Here is an 18,163-nt window from a genome sequence, read left to right on the forward strand (position 1 = left end):
CCGGGAGCGACGGGCAGGGGTGGCCCGGAGCGGCGCTCCCTCAGAGGCCGAGCTACGCTTCAGGGCAGCGTGCTGCCCCGGGGGCAGCGCTTCCCGGGCCCGAGGCGGTAGCACCCCGCCGAGGGAAAGGCCAGCGGTCTCGGGGAGCGGTGGAGCCAGGCTTCTGCCTCAGAGCCGGTCTCGGCGGCGCACCCCGGGCGCGGCCTCCAGCCCTGGCTTCTGTCTCTCCACAGCGTCGGTGCTGTCCGAGCGAGCGTCTCCCGTGGCGGTGGACCCGTAACCCTGGCCCTCATGACCGCGAATTAGCCGCTCTGCCTCAGTGCGAAGATAACGCGGAAAAATGTCAGGGGCAGAAAGGGGTGTGGACACCGCAGCCAGTGAGTTCCTGCTGGCTCCAGTGCAGCCTTTGAAAAGCTAGTGTCTATGTCTGCCTCTGTGGACAGCTTTGTTTTAACAGTGATTGTAATTTAAAGAATGTTTTCTTGTAAACTATGGGGTCAGAATAACCACTTAAAGAACTGTCTTCTCCCATAAAGAACTATCTTCTCCCATAACATAAGAATGAAAATATTTTACACTAAGAACATTCTTTTCCCCCATGGGAAGATGGTTTATTTGTGTAGCTTTTCGTTTAATGTAAATTACATACAGAAATTCCCTATGCGTCTAAATCACAGTATGTCCTACAGTCTTTCACACTAGGAATTTCTAAAACATGGAATGTGAGAATCTGGAAACATTTCCTATATGCCAGTGAAAACATGTAAATTACTTGGAAATTGCATGACAGAATTTATGTTGGGGGCGTACACGAGGGAAGGACCACTAAGGAAAGTGAAATCTTGTGCTATGCTAAGCAGCACTGTGCGTATTCATTCCCTTTTTCACATCTGTTTTGCCCATCACGAGGGCTTTCTCCTCTTGGATATGGCAGATGCTTTCCTCTCCAGCAGTAGAAACAAAGGAAAACTAATGAGAACGTGCTGTTATAGGTGAAAAAAAAGAGCCAGGCCATCCTAACTGAGGTGCCTGTATTCCTGCACACTGAGAAAAGGAGAATACGCTACCAAATACTGAGATAATTTCCTAGCTGAGTATCAGTACATAGAAATCAATTGCTCCAGAAAACTTATTCTCTATTACTGGGGGATCCCCATGAAAATCCTCAGTTCAGTCGCATGCAGGACACACTTCAATTCCAGCCGCCTCATGTCAGGGTGCATAGATGAAACAGCATGGTAAAAAAAAAAAAAAAAAAAAAAGATAAAACAAGAGGGTAGCAAGGGTGAAGGAATGGCTTCCATGTGAGAAGAGATTAAAGCAACCAGCATAGCTCATCTTGAAAAGCGGACGTGGGGAGAAGGGCAGGCGGGCAGTCTGTCTTACCAAAAATAGTATGGAGCTGGAAAACAGGGAACAATTAGTCATTGCACAGTAACTAAGTGATTACAGGCACTTAGGGCTATCAGGCCCCAAGGGAGAGGAAGCAGTGTTCCACACAGTGTGTAATTTGACCACTTATCTCAGATGCTGAAAAAATTTGACCACATAATATCTCAGATGCTGAAAAATACTGAGGGTTTTCAGAAGCAGACAGCGCAATTGCTGGAAGGCAGGCTGGAAGGAGACGTCCTGTGTCATGCTGGTGATTACTAGCTCTCTGAGGTCTTGGGTGAAACCCTGGATTTATCATCAGCACTTAGAAAGGCCAGGGACGTACCAGCCGTGGTCTGGATGGCCCAAATGCCACCCAAAAGCTGGGGATTTGAACCCGGCATCCAGCTGCTGCTCGGTGTTAATTTCCAGGTATCGGATCTCGGCGTGGGAAGTGTTAAACATGTCAGTGGCACATCTGCACTGTGTGCGGAGCTTCACCTGCTACTCATCAGGGGACTTAAACCCTGCAGGTGGATTCTCAGTTCTGCCAGTAGTTAAGGCTCCTGGAAATACTGAAACTCCATGCTGAGTTTTTGCCAGACTTACACATGAAGTAACTGATGTTTCATGTGCAGTAAGTTTATGAAGTGGACTTAAACTCACTCCAGTATACGTGCTCCCAAGTAATTCATCCTCAGCTCTGATATGACTGTACAGTTCAGATGACAGCTATTATTTAGTATTATGCCTTGGACACAGTGTACCTGTATTTTAACTGAAAATTTATTTCGATGTAAATTTTTCCAGCAGAATGAAAGCAACAATCTGATGGTTTCACCAAAAAAAAAAAAAAGCTCGCTCACAAATCTTGCTTTCCTGCTGCATTTGAACTCTGCTTTTGTACATGGAAAAAAAAAGAAACCAACAACCCTGAATGTTTAGTTATTCTGTAACCAGGCACTTCAGGTCAAAGACACAGAAGGGATCAAAAAAGATAAGCAAAATTAAAACACCAAGGTCAGACAAGTTCTTCCTAAGAGTAGTGAAGACAAATCCGAGGAGGAAGCAAAACATAAATCAACGTCCTATCTCCACTTTGCTTCCTAGCCAAAGACACTGAAAGTATCTCCAAGAAGTAAAAAGATATTTCTCGTTAAAGAGTGCCAGTGTTGTCAAGGGAAATATGAAATAAAACACAGCCATTGCTGAAGAGATTGCTCCTGGGTGCATTCACAGCCCTCTGGAGGAGAGGATTACTGGGCACAAGCGCCAACTCTAACCAGTGGGAAACTGGTTTTATTTCCATGTATCTCACGCTGAGTCGTAAAGGCATCTCAGCCACCTGCCTGCATCCTGAGACTAGTTTTTTGGGAGGTATTGGGCATGAAATAGGAACTGCTGTGCTGGTGCACTAAGGCTTGTCCCTGACCCACGCCATTGTACCCCGGCGAACGCAGGTAGCCCATCACTTCACCACTGGCTGTGGGACATTGGACTGCAAGGGCTGCAGTAGGCCTTTGGGGATCTCCCGTGTGAGAGGAGCTGTCGGACAACTCTTCTGCAAACAGCCCAAAGGCAGGACAGGACCCAAATAGCCACTGTGGAGCTGCAGAGCTGCCTGTGACTTCCCAGGGGCTGCAGTTACCCTGTCTCCTCTGATCAGGTTTCTCCACCTGCTTTCAGAGGCTTCAGTTGAGGGAAATGTGGGTTATACCATCACACCCAGCTTCCACACAGCAGTTGGGGAATTTTTTTTTTTAATTAAAATATAGATACATAAATCAAGCCATGTAGGAAATTGGGATGAAAAGGGACCTTCTGGGGCTTTGCAGTCACCCTTCTCCAGATACAGCCACCTCTTCACCATGGCTACTGCGTCCATCCCTCTACTCAGAGATTGCACAGGGGCCAGGCATTTTCTTTGCACCTTTCTTAAAGGCAGTGAGCTAGAGGATTTGGTCGTGTAGCTTGTGAGACTGCTTGCTGGCCTGTCGCTGTACCCCTTCCCTGGCAATGCAAAGGCCACCAGGACACTCTAGAAAAGCATCCCCTAGTGTGATGGCACTTTTTAAATGATCTAACTTGAAATGAGGAGGAAAGACAGCACAATTTACAGTGTGGTGTGATGTCCTGTCTCAACCTGCCTCCCCCAGCAGAGAGGAGCTCTTTTTTCCTGCAGGATGCGTTTCTGAGTGTGAGCTCCCATCCGATCCCTGCCAGGCCAATGCTGAACAGTGAAACATCTCTGGGGAGTATGCATGTCCGCTGGGTGAACTTTCACAGGGGCAAGCTCTGAATCAGATGTGAGATGGGATTCAAAGGATTAATCGCACTGGAACACGGCTTCAATGCCAAAGTCACTTTATTTCAAGCTGGAAAACACTGAGAACAGGATGAACATACGGATACTGTGCCCATCTCCCATTAAGCTTAAGCTAACCAGCGCTAGCTGTGTGCTCCAAGCCCACCACTGAGAGGTGTCTAGCTTGCTTTGTGGTATGCAGCTCCACCCATGGATCAGGTAGTTCAGGGAGGAGGAATCCTCCTTTCCAAAAGTGGCTGGCACAAAAAGACAGCACATCAGCCTTGGGGCACTGCAAAGCCTCTTAGCAGTCTATTGACTTAGCTGTTACCAGTCCCTGTGAACACAGGGATGGCAAAATCTCTGAAGTGTGCTTTGTGCTTTGTCTGGGAAGTCAGTTGCTCTTGTAAGATGCTCTGAGAGCCTTAGAATTACCATTCACTAAAAAAAAAAAAGGGGGGGGGCTAGTATCTGCTTTATCAGGACATACTTCCTTTATGCAATGAGGACTGAGCCAGGCAGAGTGAACGTTATCGTTTATTTTAACCCCAGGGTAACTTATTACTGAGTGTCATCCTACTCGGCATGCTCTTTTAATACTGATTATGCCAATAGCTTGAGCAAATAAGCTGGAAGTTCCTACAGTTCATTCTTTGGGAAAAGGTCGTTCACCTCATGCTGTAAATGGACCCACTAAAGAGGTGTGGTTTTTTTCAGGGGCTGGAGTGAACCTCACCTGTTGGACTGGCCTTCACACATGACTCAGGAGCAGAATGAATCACAGCTGGTAGCATACCCAGAGTAGGAGGAGAGGCAACCTTGCCACTGTAGTAAGGCGTGCACGGGTGCTCAGAGGAGACGTCTCCAGATGGCAGGGCTTGAAGAAGAAATGTAGCTTCTTCTCTGCTGGGAATCGCGTGTTTCTGGTGAGTTAGCGGAGATGAACGGACATTTCCTGGTGCAGTAGCTGGTGGGTTAATTTATAGCTATCTGTAAAGAAAAGCTTATTTATTTATTTCAGTTAGAAAGCTCGAATCTTTGGAAATTTTAAGCAAAGGCTGCATAACTTATTTAAGGAGAGACTGAATGGCAGGTGAGAAGCAGGCTGGGATAACTCCTGCATATAAATAGCCTGGAAAGCAGTCAAAGGAAAATTTTTAATATAACTCAGATTTGCTCTTTAACTTTTGACTTTACAAAGGTTAAAAAATAGTACAGAGTGCCTTCTTGCTTTGGTATGCTCAATATTAAACATTTTTCTTGTGTTCTTTAATTGAACCCAGTCCTTAATGTACCTTTATAAACTAACCCATCCATTTGTATCTCTGTGGTGTGCCATTGTATATCCTCTATGAATCCCAAAGACAGGGCATCCCACTTTTATAACATATTTGGAACAACTAACATATTTTAATACAATCAGTTAAGATAACCACCGCAGAGAGAGCCTGAATGACAAGAGGAGACTATTTTACAAAGACTGGGACATTATAAGTGCATTGCCCCATATTGTGTTGTGAGTAGAGTGTCCAGAGGAACATTATCATCTTAACAGAAGCTGTACTTGATGGTCTTTCCAGAAGACTTTTTTTCCCCATCTTTACTTATATCAATATAACAAGTATCTCAAGACTTCTCATTTTCAGAGTGAGGGCAACATCTGGCTTGGCAGACTGAGGGCAGCCTCGAGTATTCGACCCGATAAAAACCAACATACAAAGCACATGCTGGTTTCCCAGCACAGTGTGCTGTACCCTGGCTGGAAAGAGTCCACATGCAGCTGGGGATGTGTGTGTTCCCACATGGGACAGGCCCTTCGCTGGGTTATTCCAACCTTTAGAGCACTGACCCTTCAGCTCTGCCTTGTGCGTGTGATGGGTCTCAGATCTCCAAGGGCTTCCATCATGAGGAAGGATTTTACCATGTAAGTGCTGGGATCAATATGTAGAGCAAAAAGCTGTCACTTGCCATTTTTCTGTATTTTCTTGAGATTTCATTGGATGCCACCAAAGTCCACAGATCGTGGTTTTGAACAGGAGGATTTGGAACAGCATTGGCGAGTGACTCTTTGTTCCTGAAGTACACACAGCGCACAAATTTTGCAGCTTTTAATGTGAAAATCCCATTTGCAAAAAAGAAAGAAATTACAAAATTGTTCAGGTGTAAATATAAACTCAAAATAACACAGGTAAAATGTTTCCTTGAGAGGTGCTGACCTCTTTGTTCTTTCTACATCCTTCCATACAAGCGTAAAATGCACAAGCTTTCTCTCATCTGAGCTTCCCGTGTTGTATCCAAGCTGGGAAGCAACCTCAGAAGGGTGTTGGGTGTCTTCACAGGGCCGGGAGACCAAAGTCCACAGCTTAGAGTTGTCTAAGGCCCAGATCTAAGGGCTCATCCCCATCCAACAGCAGCCAGAGTGACTGCTGAGATGTGCAGGCAGGGGAGCAATGGAGAAGACATCACCCATGCTCTCTCAGCTTGTTTGGTGGAGCAGTGCTCACCCATGCCGGGATGTGGGCAGTGGGGCAGAGCAGCTGTGTGGGGGAAGCTGGAGGAGATGACTTTAAAAATCTCTCTTTCAGGCTGGAAGATCCAAACTCCCCAGAGTATGTCCAGCCCAGTTGTGGGACTCACTGTTTCCTTACTGGGGAAGCTGGTGATGCAGGCAGTGTTCTGGATCCTGCTCAGGCTCTCTGCTGGGGTAGATAACTGGCCCAAGAACACTTTGTTTTGTAGCTTTGATGAATGAAACTTCCAAACTAGTTTGGTCAGTTTGATGTAGATGTAAAAGAACTTTAAAATAACAGGGGTTTCCCTTAAAGTCTTTTACCTAAATTTCCTGTTAACGCACGATAAATATCCATTCTGCTACTGTATTGTACCTGAGAAGATCCAGCCTCCCACGTCTGGAGGAGATTTGGCGGTCACTACTTTATGAAGTAGTGAAGTACTTCTAGCAGCTTTCTAGCATCCCTGCTGTGCATGGCAGCTTTAGTGAGGACACCAGGAGGTGGCCAACAAGTTATGAAACACCTTAGGAGAAAATCAGCAACATGCATGTCAAATATTCCTGTTCAAGCAAATGATTAGACAGAAACCTTGCACAGCAAGATTTAACACATTCAAATGGCACTTCTTGTTAGGGTGTAGCAGACTTGTAACTTGATTTCACTGGCACCAAGACTTTATTTCCTCCTTTCTGAGGAGTGATCCATGTGAATAAGCTAAAGCTTACCTGGATGGTAAGGTAATTGGCATACCTAACTGCAGGGAGCAGCTTTACCCATATCTTCTGAAATACAGAGTTAAAGTGGACCATGTATTTGAGAGTCCTGTCCTCAAAGAATTACTAACAGGTGGGTTTCTGGCAGCAGGGAGTAAGCCTGCATGCCTGGTTGACTATAAAATGTGAACTTTGAATTGTGAAGACATTGAGAAGGGGGCGGGGGGGAATAGTAGCAATCACTAGGTCTGTAACCGAAAGGACAAATGCTTCCCTGAGGAGTCAGCGGCGGTGTTGTTGACACGCTTGGCACGGTGGAATGTACTCATGAGCAATTTCCAGGGAACAGCTTCAGACAGTGCCAGGCCACACTACAAAGGCAGGTAAGAGTTGAGAGTATCAGACAGTTGTAAAAGTCTAAGTCTTCATATTATGAAGTCTAAGACTTCATATAAGTCTTCATTAATGGCTTGCGGGGCCAGCTGTCTGAGGGACGCATGTGTCTTGCGATGTCATTCACCTGTGAATGACAGTTCAGATGAGGCCAGTGAGCAGTGGTGAGCAGTGGGCTGGGGAGAGCCAACCTAACCATCTCAAACTGACTCACAGTGGACAGACGGGAACTCTCTGCTCAGGTCAGGTCCCTCCAAAGGAGGCTGAAGAACTGAGCTGGACAAGCAGCCATAAAAGCTGGATTGATGCCACTGACAAATGAGGGACTAAAGGTCAAGGAAGAGCTTTCTGCTTCTCTGAGGGATGGGAGATACCTTTGCCTCCATGACAAGCCAGCTTTTCCTCCTCTTGGAGCTGAGCCCTTCACCTCCTCATCTCCACACCCTTATTCTGCCATCCATGGACTGGCAGCAGGTAGTCACTGTCCACAAAGTATGTATTCTCTAAGGATTGTGACAGGGGAGCACGGTTGGGGAGGGGCTGGCTCTCAGCAGCCAAGTTTGCATCTGCATGGGGTCATCTAGGCAAGGGGTCCAACCCCAGGCAGCAGACCCTGTGCCAGAGCCACTCCACTATCACGTCAATGGCTCCCGGAATCACTGTCTGTCTGCACCCTGTCCTGGCAGCTCAGACTCACGTCCGCAGAAGAAAACAGTGCCACAGCTGCAGGGGTACATCAGATCCCCTCTCTGAACACAGAGCTGGAGCAGGGAGGGGAATCAGCAGGAGCACAGAGTAATTTAAAAGATCATCACTCTGCTTTTGTCTCCTTTCATCTACTGTAGATACCAGAGGAGAAACATGCTGGCCTGCTGTCTCCAGTCCCTCTGAGTAATAACTCATGTAACTTTCAGGGCTCCCACTGATAAAACCAGTGGCACTGTACAATGGGAGCTAGCAGAGGATGCTGCGAGGTTATCCCTCAGCTCTTGTCTCTCTCTCTTTCCCAGGCATCTGCGTGCTGAAGAAACACCAGTGAAGGCGTGATCCATCGCAGCTGCACATACAAATATGAAGTTCTTCTGGATAATCCCATTTTTCCTGCTGCAAGGTAGAGTCTTGGCTTGGAGGATAATGGTGTGGGTGAAGTAGGTCACACGTGCTGAGGCTGTGTCTCTTCCCAGGCTCTCACCCACACCAGGCTCAGCAGGGGTTACAACAAGAAGACATGGTCTGCAGGGTGGGGTCGTGGGAGCTGGATGTACACATGCAAGAGTTTCCAGCATTGTTGTATGACCTTATGAACACCTCACTGGCTGAGGGCAAACATGTACAGATAGTATTATGGCAAAGGCATGCATTAAAGACCTTAACTTTCTAGAAATATGGTTTCTTCCTCTATATGGACCCATTTTCCTCAGTATACACCAGCAGCAGCCTGGCTCAACCATGTGGAAAGTTGCTCCTTAAGCCTGTGCTTACAGCACTGTTGCATTCTCTTTGACACCAAGGAAGACACCTGACTTACAGAGATTTGATTTTTTTAAACCCAATATCAATGTCTGTTGGGACTATCTGCACCTCCACTGTGCAGAGGGATGTTTCAGCTGACACTGAACCTTAAAAGGTTAGACAGCCAAACTGGAAAGACCTGAGCCCCAAATCCTTCCCCTTCTGGTTCCCCAGAAATGGAGACATTGGAGACAGTTCCTAGTTCATCCAGCTGGAGCAAGACATCAGGGTGTCTGTCCCCAGAGGGAAAGCAGAAAGCAGCAATGAGGCTCACCAAAGGGTCTGAGCTTCCTCGGCCTCTAGGAACAATCCAGGAGAGCAGCCTCCCACCTCCCAGAATCAGCAGGAGGGGGCTAAGTATGGGCCAGGCTGCGTGGTGCTGTAGGCTGGCATCGGCCAGCACACCAAGGGGCCCAGCAGAGCTCAAGTCTAGGAGGGGAGCCTACCATTATCTCTTCTCCAGGGAACAGCTACAGATACAGCTTCAAACAGAGCTCAGCACTGGTCGCAAGTGCAAGTCTAGCTGGGCTTCCCAGGACCCAGCCAAAAGGCTGTGCTTGAGCTACGTTTGCTGAGAAGCGTGGGTTAGGGAAAGCTCAGCTACGAGCCCAGCAGCCCTGGCAGAGAGAAGCTGGCCTGGAGACAGTTTGCCTCTTGAATGCCTTTTGCCCTACGCTGATTTCCCAGTTCCAGAATTGGGTGTCATTCCCATCTGCCCTATATACTCTGTGTGTGTATATGTCCTGTGCTTAGGGGGTGGCCACACTCACGTGCTGGTTTATTTGCAGACACTGAAGCTTTTCTGATGAAAAATGCTAAAGTCAAGTTGTGTTTACAAGCCAGCCCAATGAATGGGAATTTATTGCTGGAGGACTGTAATCCAGAGTCAGATTTCCAGGACTGGTCTTGGCAAGGTGATTCTTTGATGAATCACGGCACACAGAGCTGCCTCTCTGTGGTGGGGGCCAACAGAGTGCAGACAAGTCTCTGTGGCAGCTTGGGCTACACAAGCTGGGACTGCTTGAATTTGCTGCTCTCTCCAGTGGGCAGTAGCCAGGGCTACCTGGTGGCAAACAGGAAAGGAGTCGCTCTCGATAAAGTGAGAGGCCTCAAGGCCCAATGGCAAGATGTTGCAGACAGGAGCGTGTGCAAGGAGAAAGCAGGTATGTGCCACACACACACGCTGCTGGGGAATGTAGAAAGGCAGTCAGCATCCTGGGGTCTTTCCAACCCTGGGTGCCCCACCATAATGGGTTCTGCAGTGTGAGCCAGAAACGCTCTCCATTTCTCGGTGCATGAGATAAGGCTGTGCCCTCATGGCTGCGTTCTGCCTGCTTGGAGAGACATGCTGGGCAACCCTGGGAGCCAAGGGGAAGTCCATTTCTAGCCTGAAGTATTGCAGTGAGCAACCGTTGCATTTTTCTGCTCTTTTCCTCCACAGCTGAGGCAGAGCAAGACAGGTACTTCCCTGCAGCCCTTGCCAGCACACACGTGTATGACCACACAGCAGGCAATGCGACCCTTACGCTGGGTATAGATCCAGAAGAGCTGGAGGAGCTGCTCTGGTTCTTCCGTAGAGAAGACCGTAAGTCCCATTGACATTCCTGGGTTGAGAGTTGAAAGAGATAAACAGTCCTTGGCTGTCAACCCTCCTGCCTAATGGACATGCCCAAGGGAATTACCCAAGGAAGTGATTTACCCCAGATACATAAACCCTCAGTGTCACCTCCAGAAGAAGCAGGCCATGGGTGAAGACAGGCATGAGGCTTTGCTGAGATAGTGTCTTCTCCCAAAGAGGGGTTCGGCCTCTTTGCAGGCATAGCCTGCCAAGAGAGCAAAGGTCTGGGATGACCAGTGGTGGAGAGAGCAGGATTGATAGAAACAGGTCAGCGCCCCGAGGATCAAGTTCAAAGCTGCAAAAATGAAGGACAGAACATCCACTGCCATCTGTGCTGCACACCCCAGATGGTGTTCAAAGGCAAAACCTACCTGCCTGAGTGTGGCAGTGGTGAGAAAGGCTGTAGAGCAGAGGGGCCCTTCTAGCAGTGATCATGGTGGGATGCTGCAGCTCTCAGCCTTGCTCCCACCCTTGGGCACAGCTGCTCACAGCTCCCAGAAAAGGTTGAAAAGCCATGCGTGGCAGATGTAGTCAGCATGAGAGATACAGAGCCCGAGGCGGGGGGGGGGGGGGGGGGCTGTGAGTGGCAGAAAGCAGTTGTATAAGTCTCCTGCCCAGGGAGGGAGAGTTGCCTGAGGTTATCCCCAAAAATGTGACGTGGGTGCTCTGCTCTGGGTGGTGAGATGGACACCAGCACTTCTGCCCTCATCCTGCAGCCAAGCCACGGCACTCTGAGCTTGGGTATCCTCAGACCACGTGTGGCTGGGCTCTGTGGGTCACACTGCCCTGTGCATGCTAATGCTGTCTCTCTGTGCTTTCCCCCAGCGTCAACGTGGAATTACTCCGTTCTTGCGCTTTCCTTCATGGCCATGATTTTGGGTCTTCTTCTTCTGGCCATTAACATTGTGCGAAACAGGTGAGACAGGAAAATTTGGGGGTCTTTTGGTGTGTGGTGGTGCACTGAGACCCCCCCCCAGGCACACAGACATGGGTTTGGCAGGGCAGGGCAGCATGCTGAGATGCAGGGCAGGACAAACCCTGAGTGATGGGGAGAAGAGCAAAGACAAACTCCCTTTGAACTGTGCTTCATTTTAAAACCTTGCCTGACTCCCTGCTCTCCTTGTGTGTCACTTGGAACAAGTCACTTCACTTCTCCGGGCCCTGGATCCTGTAAAGCATCTGCAACAGCTCTGCCCAGCCCAACAGGGCAGCTGGGAGGGAAGTGACGTTACACGTGTGGTGTGAGGTGCTCTCCCATAAGTCCAGGGGCACACAGGGGCTCTGGAGCAGGTCTCCCCAGCCTTTCCCCGCCTGTGTTCCCACAATGTTCCCCTGGGCTGTACTGCTGCACAACAACCCTGCAGCTGAGAAGCAACTCGCTGTTTTCTACAGAAAGAAAACTTATATCTGGATCAGAGCTTTCACCTTAAACTGAGAGAAAAAGAGCTAACGTTACAAGTCTGCCACACTCATTTTAATGATGGCTTGCTGGGTGTTACTGCCTCGCTTTGGGTGATGTGCTGTGCTGCGTGTTCATCAAGTGTAAACCTTGCGGCTGTATGTACTCAAACGCTTCAGACCACTTACGTGACACAGTGCAGCTGGCGGGGTTTGCCCATAAGCAGCTAATGTGTTCCCAGGGCCAAGGCGTGGAGAGATGGATGTAACCATCACCGGGAGTAGATACTTGCCCCCAGATGCGGGCTGGGCTCACTGCTTCACTCCGCATTTCCTTTTTATGCCTTCCCTGCAGGAAAAGGAAGATCCACATGTATAGAGAAGTAGAAACCAAGCAGCAGGCTGAGCTGGAAGCCAAGCAAGCCCTGATGCCTGTGCAGGAATACAGCCCGGCCGAACCAGGAGAGCAGGAGCTGGTGCCCCAGGATCAGAGACCAGGAGAAGTGGTGGTCCAGTGGAAGGACGGAACCGTCACGTCTCTGTACACAGAGAGGTCTGAGGATGCCATGTAACAGCAGCTGAAGTCAAAACATTTAGGCCCTAAGGAATATATCAGAATGTCTTGATTCATAGTGATGGACATTTAAAATTGCAGTTTAGCCTGGGGAAACGGAAGAGAGAAGGGAGAGAAAGCAGCAGAACTGCACCAGCAGAAGTGGCTCTGGACTAGAGGAAAGCCTGTACCTCCTCTGTTTCAGCTCCCGGCTGGCTGGTCTTTACCCGCTGCGCTTGGCTGCCTCCAGCCTTCTCTCCCGCACCAGCTTTGCCTCCTCCCTCAGATGCTGCCTGCCCCCCCTGCCGCAAACGGGTGGGAGCCAAGCCGGGGTGGGAGGTGGGAGGCTTCTCCTGCGGTCAGCCAGGGAACGCGCTGTCATGTCCCGTCAGGAAAACAGCTGCACTGAAGCGGAGGCACATTTGTTCTTGTCAGAAATCATCTTTATTAAAATATTTTCCAAAGTGGTTGATCAAAATCCCATATTGAATCTCTCTCTCCATCAGTAAGGTCATATATATATATACACATATATATATGTATATATGTACAAATATACACGTGGATATTTTACTCTGCAGAGTAACTGCAACTCCAGGGAGAAGCAGAACATTTAACCTGATACAGCAAATGAAACTGAACGCACAGCCCTTGGCCCGGGCTTGGGCACGGGTAGAGCCTGGTCTCCTTTAGGATTCACTTCACGCTCTTCACCGAGCACATGTAGAAGCCATGAAATAATTTAAGACATTTTTGGAAATACGTCAGTCTTTTAAACAAAGGCTTTTCAGAGCGTGTCCCCATCAGCGAAGCATCTCCTTGCAAAGCCTTTGAAAAGGAACACTATAGTGTAAAAAGTTGATTAAAAAACCAGCTATTTTGGTATGACTTATTTTGATGCGTGGGAATCACTTTCAGGACACCTGAGGCCTTTAGTCAGCTGAAACAATATCTGCACCTTTCTCCTTTGGATTAAAAAAAAATAAAAATTCCCCCTACTTATTGCTCAGACAGGGGAGCCGTGAGACAAACGAGATGGGTGCCTCCGTGCTTGATTAACGATTAATTCCCCCTTCCCAGCCACCCATCGCTGTGTGCCAGGTGCTCAAGCCGGCTGGGGGGCCCTGGGAACAGCCCTCACCCTCCAGGTGGTGCCCACAGTTCTGGCTGCTCTGGGAGCTGCCCGGATGAACACGGAAAGCCGGGCTGGCCCCTGCTGCTGGCGACAGGACAGGGTGCAAACACCGAAGCAGGGCTTGGCCATGGGGGATTACAGCCAGGGCGGGGGCAGGCAGAATGATGCCACAGCCGATCTCAGACTCTCGGCACCCTGTCTGCTCACCAAATTGCCATCACGGGCTTCGCCCCGGCATGGAGACTGGGGCCACCGTCGGCCAGCGGCTGCTGCCACGCTCGTGAGTCTGTCATGGATGGTCTCATTCCTTGTGGAGCCAGGGGACGGGGGGGTCTCTCACTGCCCTGTCCACAGCCCGCAGGGATGCGTCCTAAAATATCTTGAAGCCTTTCAGCAAGGTGAGCGTGGGAGCTTTCCTCTTGCTCTGAGCCCGCGAAGACTTAACGGTGACCAGCTTGGCCTGGGCCACCGAGGGGATCTCCTTGTAGTTGACGGTGGAGAGGGTGTTGAAAGTGCAGCTGGCCAAGCCGTGGCGGGTGGGCAGGGCGACCGGCACGGCCACCGGTGGGCAGGGACATTCCTCGGTGATGAAGAGCGGCCGGACGGGCAGGCTCCGCTCCGCCTGGCGCCGCACCTCCCGCACGGCTTCATGGAAGACGTGCTGCACCCCCGCAAAGTCCTGGCATGCCGACACTTCGTAGAAGAGACACCCGAACCTGCTCGCCAGCGACATCCCTTCGGCTGCGGGCACCTGCCTGGCGAGAGCAGAGGGGACAGGTGCAGCATCCCTCAGGGTGCTGCAACCACCCGAAAAGGGGAGCGAGGGGTGCAGGCGGGGAGCAATGGACCCCACACCCCGTGCCTGCTTCCTGGGGAGGCCGAGGGCAGCACCCGCTCGTCCCCCGTCCTGGGACAAGCAGGGGACGTGGTTCCAAAAGGGTTTTGCCTTTCCCGAAATCCCAAAGTAACGGGTTGCGCAGGTCCCTGGGGAATCATGCAACTTCCTGTGCCGGGAAGGCTTAGTAGGGATGTGTGCCAGGGACGCAGGGGGCTGGATGCGATGGCATCGCACTGGGAAGCAGAGAGGAGATGGGGCAGGTCCTCGCTGTGGGGAGGGGGAAGCCTCCTGCCAGAATCCGTGCTGGGAGCGTGGGGAGGTTCGGCAATGCATGGGGGGGGGGGTCAGCAACGCACGTGACTCAAGGACCCATGGGACCAACACTCAGCACAGCCCCAGAGCAGCACAAAAGGCCAGAAAAACACACTGGGGACAACCAGTCCTGGCAGCGGGAATGGAGTGAGAACAGGCTCCGGGGAATGGGCACATCCAGAAGGAGGCAAGGAGCTGGAGCGGGCTCAAGCCGTGCCCAGGGACGGTGACGCTGCCTTACCACGCAGCCAAAAAACATCCCGCTGAAAATACCAATGGGCTCAAAATAAACACATCATCCCCCAGGCAGGAGAGCAGGAACCTCGGAGATGTGGGAGGATGTGGCAAATACCAACAGGGGTGGAAGTAACCACAAAAAAAATGCATATTTGGGTTTTGCATCCCAGTCAGAGGGATGGGGGGGATCTGTGAGCTCTCCCCCACCAGGAAGAGACAGTCTTGCCCCACGCCCGATACCTGTACTGCTCCATGTCCAGCTTGTTGCCCAGCAGGAGTACGGGGCAGCGGCGCTGGCAGCCCCTCGCGTGCAGGGCAAGGACCTCCAGGTAGCTCTGGCAGCCCTCAAAGCTCTTCCTATCATTAATGCTGTAGACAACGAGGAAGGCGCTGGCCCAGCACAGGTAGCGCTCGCAGTTCCCGGGGCCATCCTGGGGGTGAGAGGAGCAGCTGAGCTGTGGTCCAGCTGCGGTCCAGCCACGGTCCAGCCGGGCGTTTGGCACCAGCGGTGCCCTGGTGCCTCACCTGGTCGGCGGTGTCCATCACCTTCAGCAGCACGGGCTGCTGGTCCACCAGCTCCTCTGAGGCGTAGGTGTCCTCTGCAAGGAGAAGGGCGGTTGTGAGGATGGGCTGGGGTGTCTCATCTTCTCCAAAGCCAAGAAAAACCCTGGATGCTTGGGACACCGTGGAGCAACCTCAGCCCTTGTTGAGGTGCACCCTCCACTGACGCCTCCCACCTCACTCCTTCCTGAGACAATGTTATTTTGGGGGGCTGGTGATGATGCCGCTGGGCAGGCTCGGCTGGGAGCTGTTATTTCCCCCTACATGCTGCAAGCGTGGGCTCCCATGGGAGAAGGAGGGAGGGGAAGGAGCCCAGCATGGCCATCACTGCGCCTGGGGCTCGGCCCTTATCTAAATGCCACGACCTGGTGAGATAAAGCAAGCTGGGGGCTTGACACCGGGGCTGTTTCCCAATAAATCAGGCAAAAGGAGTACCCCTTTCTTTTGGAAGGAGGGCAGGCAGGGAGAGCTGCTAAGCCGTTCTCCCGGGAGAAAGATGCCTTCTCCCAGCTGGGTCCTAATGGATGTGTTTCGGAAGGGTTTTGACGTGGGAAGATGAAACCACATTCCCAAAAAAGATCTGAGGAGGAAAGGATTTATCCTTCTTTCCTATGAGTCGCTGAGTTATTAGGGACTGGAGCTGGTTCCTGGACAAACTCCGTATCTTCCTAATGTCCCCAATAAATCATTTATGGTTCTTCCCTGCGCCCTGGAGCCAGGCCTAGGAAAATAGTTATTAATTACTCAAAACGAGTGGAAAAAAAATGCCCAGAACCACTGCTGCAAAGCACAGCCCCCGGGGCCACCCGCTCTGCAGCCCCCACTCACTCCCCCAGCCCTTCCCCTGCGTGGCACCCCCAGGAGCGAGCAGGAGGCATGAGATGCTCCCCGAGGACCCCCAGTAATTCGGCTTTCAGTTTCTTTGGGCTGATGCGAGGACCCAACATTCTCCCATGGGACATGTCCGCAGAGAGAGCACTGCTTTCACCTCTGTTTTTACAGGCATGTTTGGGTCAAATCCAGCCCTTCCGTTGTTTTTCATGTAATTTGGGGTGTTGGGTTTGGTTTGGTTTTTTTTTTTTTTTTCCCTTAAATGCCATATTCGTGGGAAATGCAGGAGATGGGAAGGATGCTCCGTGGGAGCTCATGGGGGACAACCAAGGGGAAACACTCGCAGAGAAAGCGTCTTACCCAAGTTCGGATCATATTCGCTTATGAACCTCTTGGTTAGAAACTTCACGGTCAGGGCTGCAGGAGGTGAAAGAGGTGGGTGAGGCGGGTGTCCCCCCCACGGCACCGGCACCCCCCTGATGCCCGGCCATCCCCGTGGCGGTGGGGCACCCATCTCACCTGACTTGCCAGCCCCTCGGCACCCCAGGATGGCCAGGTTGCACTCGGCAAGGGGGCTCTGGGGCGGCCGCTCGCCACCGGCTCGGGGTTTGCCAAACATCGAGGACATCCTCCGTCCTGCAGGAGAGAGCAGGGGGGACGTGGGGCACCCAGTGCCGTACTGGATGGGGACCTTCTTGCTGCCTGGCTCCTGGGGTGCCCCAGTCTAGGGGAAAGGGGGGCTCAGCGGCACTGGGGAGGGTGATCCGCTCTCCTCCATCCGCATCCTGGAGCCAGGGCGGCCGGCATCACTATCCCATGCTGGCAGCCAGCACCCCACCCAAGCAAAGACAGTGACTGCCCCCCCCAGCCTTCTGCCCACCCTTTGCACCCCAGAAAGAGAAAAGAAATGCAACCTCCCACCTTAAAACCCGCTGCTGGAGGAGACGAGGGGCTCGCTAGGGTGCGCGGGCGCCGAGGCCGGGGCCAGGGCTGGGGGAGCAGCGGCCCCTGCACCGCTGGGGCTGCCGATGAATGAGGCAGGCGGAGGCGAGCGCTGCTCCTGCCGCTCAGGCCCCAGCCAAACTCCTTGTAAGGAAAGCTGCCGCGCCGGCGCCGGGCTGGACATGCTGCTTCGGCCGCCCCGAGGATGGTCGCCCCGGCAGGGCACACACTGCCCCCCCCAGTCCCCCGGGGCTTTGGGCAGGGACCCCCAGCCCAAAACCCACCGTGCTTCCGCTCAGCGGTCACCTCGCCACGTCCCTGGCACATCGCCGAGCCCCCAGCACCTCGCTGTGTCCTCACAGCAAGCAAAAGCCTGGTCCCGCTCCCCTGGCTGAGGCCAGTGCACTCATTACACCTCCTGCAGGCAGGAGCGGCACTCGGGAGCGATGCTGCTTGTACAGCCACCCTGCCCACCGCTTGCCCGCCTCCTTCGGCTGCATTTAAGCACAGACATCTTCTGCTGCTGGCAGAGGCTTTGCAGGGGGACAAAAACTCCCCCTTTTTCCACCCAAAAGACACGATCCTGAGGGGAAAAGGGGAGCACAGGGAGTACTCACCGCTGCCCGCACCAAGCCATCAGCAGGCTCCAAGCCCGAGTAGGTGGCGGAGACTGAAGTCAGCGTTGTCATGGCAATCGCAACCATTTGGGATGGGGCTCAGCACCCGGGACCGCAGGATACGGCCCCTAGGCTGGCCCCGAGGGGTTTCTAGGGGGGGCCATACCCGGGGCTGGGGGGTGAAGGCTGCTCCGTGGCCATGCAGGGCTGCTGTGCCGTTGGGATTATTGCCCGTTAATGCAGGCAGGATATTTTTAAACCCTCCCAAAATAGTCTGGGAGTGTGGAAGTCCCTGCAAGCCCCAGGGATGG

The 18,163-nt window shown here is 51.9% G+C and overlaps 2 protein-coding genes across 3 annotated transcripts; one reads left to right on the forward strand and one right to left on the reverse strand.

The window, feature by feature from the left end:
• Nucleotides 1-4,409: 4,409 nt before the first annotated feature.
• SLC51B (solute carrier family 51 subunit beta) lies at nucleotides 4,410-12,862 on the forward strand. Its single transcript, XM_052808709.1, has 6 exons — nucleotides 4,410-4,605; nucleotides 8,309-8,409; nucleotides 9,599-9,973; nucleotides 10,252-10,395; nucleotides 11,254-11,344; nucleotides 12,182-12,862. Exons 2-6 carry the CDS (start codon nucleotides 8,370-8,372, stop codon nucleotides 12,396-12,398), a joined length of 867 nt encoding a protein of 288 aa, XP_052664669.1. The 5' UTR covers nucleotides 4,410-4,605; nucleotides 8,309-8,369; the 3' UTR covers nucleotides 12,399-12,862.
• On the reverse strand, nucleotides 12,801-17,887 carry RASL12 (RAS like family 12). 2 transcript variants are annotated; one of them, XM_052808712.1, is made up of 6 exons: nucleotides 17,853-17,887; nucleotides 16,813-16,929; nucleotides 16,654-16,710; nucleotides 15,427-15,500; nucleotides 15,142-15,332; nucleotides 12,801-14,269 (listed from the first exon to the last, which is right to left on the reverse strand). In XM_052808712.1, exons 2-6 carry the CDS (start codon nucleotides 16,919-16,921, stop codon nucleotides 13,885-13,887), a joined length of 816 nt encoding a protein of 271 aa, XP_052664672.1. In that variant the 5' UTR covers nucleotides 16,922-16,929; nucleotides 17,853-17,887; the 3' UTR covers nucleotides 12,801-13,884. The 2 variants fall into 2 exon arrangements, with proteins under 2 accessions (XP_052664672.1, XP_052664671.1); XM_052808711.1 differs by lacking the exon at nucleotides 17,853-17,887 and adding an exon at nucleotides 17,215-17,842.
• Nucleotides 17,888-18,163: the final 276 nt, after the last annotated feature.

The sequence above is a fragment of the Harpia harpyja genome, chromosome 14 (genome assembly GCF_026419915.1).
Source record: "Harpia harpyja isolate bHarHar1 chromosome 14, bHarHar1 primary haplotype, whole genome shotgun sequence".
In the NCBI taxonomy this organism is placed as follows: Eukaryota; Metazoa; Chordata; class Aves; order Accipitriformes; family Accipitridae; genus Harpia; species Harpia harpyja.